The sequence below is a fragment of the Sceloporus occidentalis genome, unplaced genomic scaffold, assembly GCF_023333645.1.
Source record: "Sceloporus occidentalis isolate IW3139 unplaced genomic scaffold, rSceOcc1.0.p SCAF_376, whole genome shotgun sequence".
In the NCBI taxonomy this organism is placed as follows: domain Eukaryota; kingdom Metazoa; phylum Chordata; class Lepidosauria; order Squamata; family Phrynosomatidae; genus Sceloporus; species Sceloporus occidentalis.
Window position 1 is genome coordinate 458060 of NW_028317356.1, and position 11012 is coordinate 469071.

The following is an 11012-nucleotide window of genomic DNA, read 5'->3' on the forward strand; positions in this document are numbered from 1 at the left end:
ATAGGTGTGTACTAGATTGCCTTCATATAAACAACATGAACATGTTATATTTGCATCTGTGAGTATACACGATGTATATGTGTTTCAGGCCTATACCATCCAACCTATTAGATGTCCCTTGAAATATGCAATACTTGGCATGGAGGTATACGTTCATTTATTAATGCTATTAAAAAAGGTTTAGAATATTTTGTTCCTTATTGTGAATATTTACATGTTTTCTGAAGCTATGTTTTTCTAGAACTAGTCTGGGTTTAGTGAGGGCAGCCAATTAGCGCCAAATCGTCGCTAAACTTGAAGATTTCCTCGCAGAGGGCGGACATCGTCTTGGCGCAATCTTCATTTGTAGGGACCTCCTCTATCCAGGACCCACCGTTGATCACATAAGATTTCCTGCGTAATTAGTAATTACAAAGAAGATAAGGTTAAGATGGCTGCTCCCATGGTATACACATACTACGGGCTTTAATAAACATTCTTAATATTATATATATATCATGACCAAAACAAAAGAAAAGACATAAAAAGCAGAACTAGGTAAAGAAATGTGTTCATAAAAATCATCTCGTGTCTGCACATAACGAGGAAGTTGGCCTTTAATGTCCCGATGTCTGCGTCTGTTTTTTTAGGGGTTGTAAATAGAATATCCTGCTGCTGATACTCACTCTTTTTTCATTTCCCAAATGTCCTCGCTACGCCCCCATATGATGTACGAGCGGCCCTTGGCCAGTTTTAGGGTGTCTCTGCAGCTCTGGTGGCTGAAGAAGTTGCGTTTGCGCTCCTCTTTTATCTCGTCGGAACCTTGGAGAGATGAAAGGGATTCCGAGTGTGAAAGTGTGTCCAGATAAAGTGGGTGAGAGAAAATGTCTCGATGTGAGTGACATTTAATTAACACAATCCAAATGAGCGCTTCCCAAAAAATATATCATCGGATAAGAGCAGATAGTGGGGATCATGGGCCAGTTGAGGATCCTCTGGACCGGCCCAGGGAGCTATAAAATCAATGGAGGTCCATGTGGCCACCTCGTGACGCTCTGCAGCTAAGCCAGAGAGGTGGCTCTTTAGGTATAGTGGGTGGGTTGCCCTGCCCTGACAATGCCCCTCAAATGGCCAGCCATGCCTCATGCACCCCCCAACACATTGGGAGGTTTGCCAGTAGCCTAGGCTTGCTCACTTAGAGTCATTCCTGTCCTGGTCCATTAGGGAAAAGAAAAAATGCCAGTGCGCTAAGCTAGTCTCAGGCTCAAATAATACAAATGTATAATACGAGGCCTACCAAACAGGTGTAAGCATGCTGCAAAAACAGTGTATTGGCTGTACAATGTATACAAAAAACAGAAACTGTCTGCGCTTCTCACCCTAATAAAGTTGGCAACAAATATATAAAAGATGAGCTTAATTATGCTTTGGCCAATTCATATAACCAAAACCTCTCATTTTTATTATGTTTATATATTTGTTGCCAACTTTATTAGGGTAAGAAGCGCAGACAGTTTTTGTTTTTTGTATACATTGTACAGCCAATACACTGTATTTGCAGCATGCTTACACTGTTTGGTAGGCCTCGTATTATACATTTGTATTATTTGAGCCTGAGACTAGCTTAGCGCACCGACATTTCTTCTTCTCCCTGTTTGCACATATTTGAGGTTGTTGGCTCCTCATCAGTCTGGTTGCAGCTTGCTGTCCAGGGGTTAATGGGGAGGAGGTTTTATTGCACTTCCCCCAACACATTAATAAGGTTTTGGTAGCCGTATAAACTGCTTTGTGTGCCCACTATGTAGGAGGTGAGAGTAGGTTCTCACCCTATTGAGAGTGTGCCTTGACGTGGCGGGTGAGCTTAATTATGCTTTGGCCAATTCATATAACCAAAACCTCTCATTTATATTATGTTTATATATCTGGTCCATTAGGGAGCCGGGAGATGGTGGAGCAGGGTTGTATAGGCAAGCTGAATGCTGGAATGTGGCTAGGCCATAACGTTCAAAGTGGACAAGGAGTGCATGGAACCGGGTGAGGAGTGCGGATAGCCCTGGATTGTCCGTTTTCAGCTGTGGAATATTTCCAGGGCAAATCCGTAGAGTTCCCAGGTATAAGGGCTAGTGATGCACGGGTGGACAGAGGCACAAGGTGGCTTATGGTGGTATATATCGGGAATGGGATTAGATGGGGTAGGGAGAGCATGTCACCGAGGGACACAGACATAAAGTGCTCCTGCAGAGGGGTAAAATGGTATGTGGAGTAAGCCATGGCCATTGTGTCCAGTTCCCAGATGGGGCTGCATTATCCCACCAGTGATAATTAGCCAAGATGTATATTTATTTACCCAGCTTAATGACTTTGGTGACCGTCATGGTGTAGACGTCATATGCTCCACTTTTGTCTATTTCTTCCAGCCTGCATTCATAAACTGCAAGAAAGAAAATATTCAGAATAAAGTGACAATCATGTGCCCAGAATCCGTGAGAGAACATCGCTTGGTTGGTTGGTTTCTGGTGTCAGCTGATGACATCATAAGCACACATCTGCACTACGCAAATGATGAATATTGTTGTCTTCTATCATAGATGTTTGATCACTATTTATCCTTAACTCTAGATCCCAATACATGGAAGAGAATTTAGGAGACACGTCCGCCATATTATGTACTTTAATGCGTATGATAGCTGAGGGGTCCCTTTAAATGATCATGGTACCCCTCTTGCAAAGTTAGAGGGGAAGGGTTCTGTAGAAGTACTTTAATATGCTTCTGGAGACTCTGGATACTTCTGGAGAATCAAATAAGTCCACTTTCTCACCAAAATCTACTCCAGCCTCACATGCCGCATCCACGCGTGATTTATGATCCAGTTTCCCCTTGTGGCTGTTCTTTAAATTACATCTTTCTGCAAACAAAATGCAAGCCGGTGTTACCTTTCGTATTCACGGCACAATGGCCTCACCGTTTAGCTAATACAGCCCTGTGTCGTATCGCCCACGTCGCACACAGTACCTGCCACGCAGTGACACTCGGCCCCTCTGCAAATTTTTTTCAACTCCCCCTGTTCCTTGGTCGGGTGGTAAAACTTGGTACAGCGGTTTTCTATAGACGGGATAAGAGAAAATGAGAGAAAGAGTGTGACCGCGCATGGAGAGGAACCCTAATGATACTCTGGGATCCCTATTCTCCAAAGACTGGTCTATAAAAGTGGGTTTACAGAAACAGTCATTTTAATGAAAAATATTTTCAGCCTCTTTTATTCCACAAAAGATGGAATTTAGGATAATTTTTTCCATTCCTCTCTCACACCTTGGGATTTTTATTCTTATTTTCATTCTCTATTTTTTTTTTGTATTTTTTTTGAAATTGGAAAATTTCTCAATAAAATTGATTTACAAAAAAGAAAAAAAAAATTGGGATAATTTTCACATTAGGAGTTTTCCGATACATTTTTACAAAATGTATTAGGTGGTCCAAAAATAAATAAAAAAAATAAAAAGTAAATAAAATATATATATAATATAGAAAATAAAATGCATGCTAGGTGGTCGTTGCGCCAGTATAAGAAATACAGCCATGAATTTTTCCTTCTGATACATTATACCGTCTCAGAATTCTGTCCTGTGTTTCTGCGGTGAATGCGTTCCTATTTTTTAGCTCTGCACAGGGTTAACAGTAAACACCCCCTAGGGTAACCCTTCATGTTACTGAGAAGTTTCTATGCCACGGGGGACCTCTTCTGCATGTATGAACTTGTAATCAGTGTTCTAATCGCATGTTACCCAGGGAATAGTATTCATATATGGTGACCGCCGCCGGCTGCAGAATTCCAACCTCGAAATGCTGGTGGATCTTGAATTTCAGGCATTCATCCTCTGATCTGGACACCTGCGAGTGAGAAAGAGCAAACAAGTTATATATAGAGGGACCCATGAGAATAACACACCCTCCCACAGGTGATGGTACACTCTGACAGTGGATAACACATCCTCCCACAGGTGATGGTACACTCTGACAGTGGATAACACACCCTCCCACAGGTGATGGTACACTCTGACAGTGGATAACACACTCTCCCACAGGTGATGGTACACTCTGACAGTGGATAACACACCATCTCACAATAGATGGTACACTGTGACAGTGGATAACACACCATCTCACAATAGATGGTACACTCTGACAGTGGATAACACACCCTCCCACAGGTGATGGTACACTCTGACAGTGGATAGCGTTCTGTATCACAGTTGATACAGTGCACTGTGGGCATTCCGAATAGCTCAACTAAAAACCTCATCTGAATCAGCTAACGATCATTTTCAGTAGATATCACCCATTCTTATTTATTCTTTTAAATTACACATTTTTCCACACTTGTGGAATACTATAGTGCCGCACTATACAACGAACACAAAACTCGAGCCTGTTGACCACCTTCAGGAAGATGGATACCCACCTTGTCCAGGTAGATAATGAGGGAACCGCGGTCTGAAAGTTCTGTATCCATCTCAAACTTTGATATGTATCTTTCCACTCTGTTTGTCAGCTAGAGAGAAAAACAAAGACAAAATCAATATAGTTACCCTGATGGTATTCCCCGGGGCACAAACCTCTGGGGTAATTGTTGATTACAGAGAATTGTGACTTTAGATAGTTGATAGGTCTAGGCTTATCATCAGTGGAATCTCTACACTTCTTTGTGTGTCTCCTTTAGGACCAGAGGGGAGTAAGAGGTCCCAAAACTAGACTCTTGAGAGGAGCGTCACAATGTCATATTCAACACCGCTTGACTTGGCTTTGTTTGGGCGTTGCTCAGTGGTTTTAAAGTTCCCTTTGTAAAATGGCAACTTGAACCTTAGTGAACAGAACCCCAAATATTTCCCTAGCCACACTGACGGACAACGAACCGTATTGAGATCCTCCATGTCTGGTTTAAACCCAGTGAGAAAAGACACATCCACAATGGTCATCGTAGAATCTGTGATTCCTTGGAACCTGAAGAAAGGAAACAGCGGTGGGACAGGCACTTCGGATCACACACGTAGACAGTGGCAATGCTGGTTTTGAACACACATGGGTCATCTGTGATCAGGAACTTTAGAAAGTGTAAATTCTAAACAAATGTGGCAGGTCAATGACATAAATTCACGTAAATGCGTGCCTTACCTCATACAGATGTTAAGGTACATGGATTTCAAGACACCATCAGGCTTCTTTTCTGAAATTCAAGAAAACAGCAAATAAGACCGGTAGCCCTTTCCCTTTAGTTTTCATGATGGGAGTTGGAGTGCCCTCAGCTGGAGTCAGGTGGCTTCTTAGCAAGAGCTGAGGCTGGCTTCTCTCATTTTGCGTATCGCAATCCATCTTGTTTCCTGGCCACCTTACCGTTTGGCGCATCCTCGAGGGTGACCGAGAAATCGAAATTCTTGCACGAGACTGCTCCTTCAGCCATGGGTGCGTAGTACACGGACATGACCTAGGAAAAGGTTACAGACCTGATATGAAGCCTCTGAGATTGTAGTTGCTGACTAGGGCATCCCTACAGGATTAGGATTCCCTAGGTTGGGAATTAGGCTTTAAACGAGGATGGTTTAAGGTTCTACGGGTCTTACGGAGATATAATTTACATGCAATTTTGCAGGACCATAGGAGGTGAGTTAGAAATGCAGGTAGATGTGAGGTTCTTTGTGTTTAATAATGGAACGTGAGGTGCAGTGCAGGTTTGTGATATGTCTATGGAATGCTTGAACGATACGCAGCGTGGTTATGGAATGTTCTCCAGCTCCCAGAATGATACAAGGCATCGCCAATTAGTGTTACCCCAGACATTACTCACCGTCAGCGTGCCTTGTCCTTTCCCCAATGCGGACACCGAAATCTTGCCGGTAATCGAGGTCTGGTGGAAAAAAAAATAAAATTCTATAGCTCTTGTCACCGGTGCACTCCAGGAACGATAACATAAACTGAATATTTGTAGCTCAACAGTTCAACCCCATCTGAATGACCAGAAACCCATCTTTATAATGACTAGCTGGCAACTTGATCAAGTAGGTTGAGATAAACAACTCACCTTCTCGCTGTGACGGAGCATGTAATTGTCTTGATTAATCCTCCAAGTTAATGTTTCCCTTCTCCCCGGCAGACTGAGGGACACATCCATCTTAATGTCATTCATAAGCGGGACTTCGATCTGGTACGCGGAGAGCGCTTGAAACACCATTATGGTGGCCTAAAGAGATGAGAAAGTCTTAGCATGAGATTCACCAGGTGTTGACCCACTCCCAAGTTCCTATCCAAGGTAGTGAACCAAAAGATTTTGATCCTACCTGTGTGGAACCGTATCCTCCTCCATAAAACCTCTGCTCGGTCAGCCAACGCACGACTGGCGCAGCCAGGTGGTACCGGCCGAGTTTGAGGAGGGCAAGCAGGGCATATGAAGTAGCTTCTATTACATACAGGTCAGAGGAGGCATCCGCCCAATGAGTGGAACCTAGAAGCAGTACGTCAGACGTCAGTACGTCACACGGGTGGGTCTTTCCAAGATGGTTTCCAAGATGCTGCATTGCATACGGTATACATACCGAGACATGAAGACGGGTAGGAGTGCCTGACCCTGTTCGGAGCCCTGCCCTACTTAACGGCGCATACGTATATGTGAGGTTTAGTCTGATCGTATTGCAGCGATAATTTATATCTGATAACCTATTCACAACCTGCAAGTGAGGACCAGCTCATTAAAACAGATATGTCAACATCGGGGTCCTGCGCGTACCGTACGAAGACTTCATCAGCTGACTGTGATCTTGTAGCTTTCCCACCAGGACGAGCGCATAGGACACGATACAAACAGTGTACGGCTTTTTCAGGTTTTTAAGTCGGCCCTCCAAATAATCGGCACTTTTGGCGATGCTGCTCGTCAGATTCTGAGGGTTAAGAGATGGAGAAATCGGATTTCATGAAGAAGTTGGTTGCAGGACCTTCACTTTGCGTGGACTGGGAATATTATACACTTATAGGTGGGTATACATACATAACGGCGTACAAAGTCATCTTACAACCTACCGCCACCTCTGCTTTACAATGTTCTTCCGACTCTGCTAGAGCAATCAGGACAAATGCGGTCAGAGAAGCGTCTGGTTCGGTTCTACCAGAACCTCCCTAGAAAGAAAGGAGGACCTTTCAACCTGACAGCCTTCAAAAGCATGTTCTTCTGAAGGTTCGGAGGTTTAGATGGAATGTAGGGAAGTTTTCCTTTACTGAGAGGATGGTAGATCCCCTCCATTCTATTCACCAAATTCCAACTTACCACCATCTCACCATGGATGACAGGGGCATCCTCTTGAAATGCCCCATTGGGTAATTGCTTATTAAGGATCAACCACTTCACAGCTCCACACAGGACATCTCTTTCAATGTAAATTAACTTAAATGCCATGGAAAAAACCTTCACAACGTAGGCAGTGAGCCTGGAGAGGAGATAAACGACAAAGATCGAGACTGAAGAACGATCGAGGCATGAGACCCCCGGGCACGGATCTATACCCCAGAAACAGCCACATCCTGGGAAGAACCAAGCAGCATGGGCATTTTTATTAAACGCCTAGCTGGATAGAGTAGAGGCTCAAATGTAATGTGAGGAAGCTTTACTTTACTGAGAGGGTAGTACATGAGTGTAGCAGCCTCCCAGCAGAGGTGGTAGAGGCTTATACAGTAAGGGGATTTAAACATGCATGGGATGGACACATGGATCCTGAATCTAAGACGAGATGAACAACTAGATGGTTGACTAGACTAGATGGTCCGAATGGGTCTAATGTTAGATTTTTCTCACCAAGTGCTGGAAGGTCTGTTGGTAAAGGCTGAGTATGAGTTGTCAGATTTCCGGTACACCAGCTGCTGACCATATCCTGTAAAAAAACCAAACACAATCAGTCGTTATCCCACCGTATGAAACGTGCCCTTCAATGACCTAATCCTTAGCCCAGTGGCTGAAGCCCACTCGAGAGTCGATCATTATTTTTGTTGATACCCACTTCCTCTGCCACCGAGTTCCACTGATATCAAGAAGATTCTCCCGATAGAATCCTCTGCCCATTGCTGCGTCCCTTACCCTGTTGAATGGTTTTGATGGCCTCCTCTCTCCGGTTGATCCCGATTTTATCCCACTGGCCAGTGGCATCCAGATAATGTGTGGCTATCACACTTGGAGTCATTGACATCATATTCTGCTCTCCACAACCTGAAGGCACCATGATCAGATGGTTCAAGTTTGAACCGTCAATTGAATTCTCCAGGGTCTCCCCCAGAAGGTCTCCTGAAAATATAATGTTTGGGGAAAGTGATGAGAGTTGTTGGGACACATTTTGGTCAAATTCTGCATAATCTGTGTCTGTCCAACTCACATAAATTGCCTAATAATACTTAAAGGCCTATGGCCCATCTGTTCTGCCCGTTTTTCCTACTAGACAAACACCTTGACTTCTTATCATACTGCCTGTGCGTAGAATTGCCCTGCCTTACTCATCCAACTAGACCCTCTGACTAATGAAAGTCTATGGAGGAAGGGACTTCATTAGCATCGCCATAAAGCATCAGCTCAGTGTGGTGTTTGAGCAGGAAAAGTCCTCATAAATATCACATGACTGACAACAATGGCGGCTTCCCTGTCTGCAGATAAAGGGAGTTTATCGGAGCAAAAAGAGTTATAGGTCAATGCCGACCTATGCCGGTTATTACTGTATACAGCGCTAGGAGTTATTATTGTATACAGCACTGGGGGGTTATCTTACTGTATACAGGGCTGAGGGGGTTATTGTTGTTACCTAGCTAGCAGAGAATGTATCTGAGATGAAGTCTATAAGTCCATTTCTGACCTTTCACGCTGACATAGGTCTCTGGCTCAGTGTTGGGGACAATGTCATTCAGTGGGACGGCATCAATAATCACTCTCTGGACTCCTTCAGCTGCAAAGTAACAAAGAGAGAGAGTATTAAGGGGACATATGCATGTGGAGAGGGGAAAATTCAATTGAAATCTTCCCAAGGTCATGAGTAGACCCCATAGAGTCATTTAGGAGATATGAGTAGAATGGCCTCTGCCCAAACATGCCACTTCTCAATAAACCTAACCACGTCAACCACTGGAAGAATCGGAATAAAGAGTCAAGATTTACCGTTCTCGGAACGTAGGGGGTCCAAGACGATGCTCTGGATGGTTTTGACGATCCTCATCCCCTCAGGCTGTGGCAGAATGAAATTGGGTTGGTTAGTGGACTTCCACTTTATGTTTATGGCCAAAAATATAATCAACAACAGAGGGTCCCGAAAAAGCCTCTAATTCCACAACCGGACATATAAAGTCAACGAGTCCGGAATACTAGCAACTTATGTCTCCCGGTGACCCTAAGTTACTTACCACGACCTTCAATGTTTTGACCACTCCATCTGAGTAGAAGATGTCTCTGACCAATGCCTTCACTTCTACCTGCAACTCCCCGATCGTAAGAGGCACAATGACGAACGGGATAACGATAGAACCTTCAGCGTCCAGTTTCACCACCTGACGGAAATTGTTCTCCCGCGTTGATGAGCTGCACATGTCCTTATTGTAAATCAGATCCACCAGCACCTGTAAGACGGTCAAAGGAATCAAACTGCTGAAAAGGGATGTTTTACTCTACTGAGAGGGTGGTAGATAAGTAGAACAGCCTACCAGCAGACGTGGTAGAGGCTAATACAGTAAGAGAATTAAAACACACATGGGGCTGCTGTATAAAACTATAAATGTTGGATCTCGGGGAAAAATAATACCCGTGTAATATTATGACTACCTGATCAGCATGGACAACAGAACATGAAGACCATAACCCTAGATTCCACCACGTACCTCAACCTCTTGCTCCACGTAGCTGTACAGGACGACCCTGATTTCCACTTGCTCGTTACGGACAACGGAATAAGGAAGACGCAGGTCAATGAAGAAGTCTTTCCGGACTGTGATGTTCAGCGAGGGAGCAACGCAGATACCTGCGGGGAGGTGCATACGCGCATGCTTACACTGGTATCCATTAGCAAGGCTGGCCATGTTCTTGGACCATATAGGGGTACTTTTTACAGTAAATCCCAAATGCATGTCTGTATTAAACATTGTTAATAATTCCTTCCATGGGTCTATAGCTAGACATGTCTTCTGACCCAAGATTAACCCATACATTGTACCCTCTACCATTCACTTAAAACTATCGGTCATCTATAAAGATCTATTTAGGACAAACAAATGTAAAATTGGCATTCCATTTGGTTTACCTGAAGTAGGACTCATGCTGATCGCCAAAAACTCCCAGGTGGTAATGGAGTCCGGGAGAGACGCTTGGACGGACTTGGATGAATACCTGTGATTGAAGGAAGCAAAGTTGGGGGGGGTTCCTCTTAAACAAAGCTGACAGTACTAGATACTTAGCTATTATCTATATAGATGAGAATCCAGCCTTCCCGTCAGTGTCGTTGTTAACAGGAATTAAATACATTCTTACACACAACAAGAGAGTCAAGCAGCTTATCCAAGAGCTCAGTAAGTTTCTATTGATGGGTTCAAGGTAGCCATCTTGAGTTGCCCACTTAAAAAAAAACATTAAGTGATTTGATCTGCCCCGTTAGGGTTAACCAACTGCATCTGAACTCAGCTCAACTACAACTCCAAAGATGTTTAAGCCAGCTTCTTGTCCCAGCGCTGCTGGGCGGCTGTGCCTTCTGAAGGTTGTAGTTCTCAGCAGCAGAAACTCCATACCTCCCTAGCCTACAGAGAGATAGTAAATAACTAGTTATACGACTGTTGTTTACCCATCACGATCTGCGCTCATGGGCAGGGTGTCCACCTTCCAAAGCCAGCTCTCGGAGAAGATGCTTCGAGACAGAATGTTCTTCATTTCGATGTATTCCTCGTCATCATCTCCGGTTGCAGCTTCTCCGCCGGTCAAAATCGATGAACGATGGTGGTCTGGCATGGGGTAAAAGCACCAGATTTAGCAGAT

General features: G+C 44.0%; 1 protein-coding gene across 1 annotated transcript; it reads right to left on the bottom strand.

Annotated features, from left to right (window-relative positions):
- Positions 1-254: 254 nt before the first annotated feature.
- LOC149273440 (complement C3-like) lies at positions 255-10985 on the bottom strand. Its single transcript, XM_089506325.1, has 23 exons — positions 10822-10985; positions 10288-10373; positions 9869-10008; positions 9398-9610; positions 9156-9222; positions 8857-8946; positions 8094-8297; positions 7815-7890; positions 7290-7449; positions 7046-7141; positions 6756-6906; positions 6310-6473; positions 6054-6212; positions 5820-5879; positions 5369-5459; positions 5150-5201; positions 4891-4978; positions 4440-4529; positions 3763-3868; positions 2993-3082; positions 2327-2410; positions 666-801; positions 255-393 (listed from the first exon to the last, which is right to left on the bottom strand). The coding sequence occupies exons 1-23, from the start codon at positions 10983-10985 to the stop codon at positions 255-257; spliced, it is 2706 nt and encodes a 901-aa protein (XP_089362451.1).
- Positions 10986-11012: the final 27 nt, after the last annotated feature.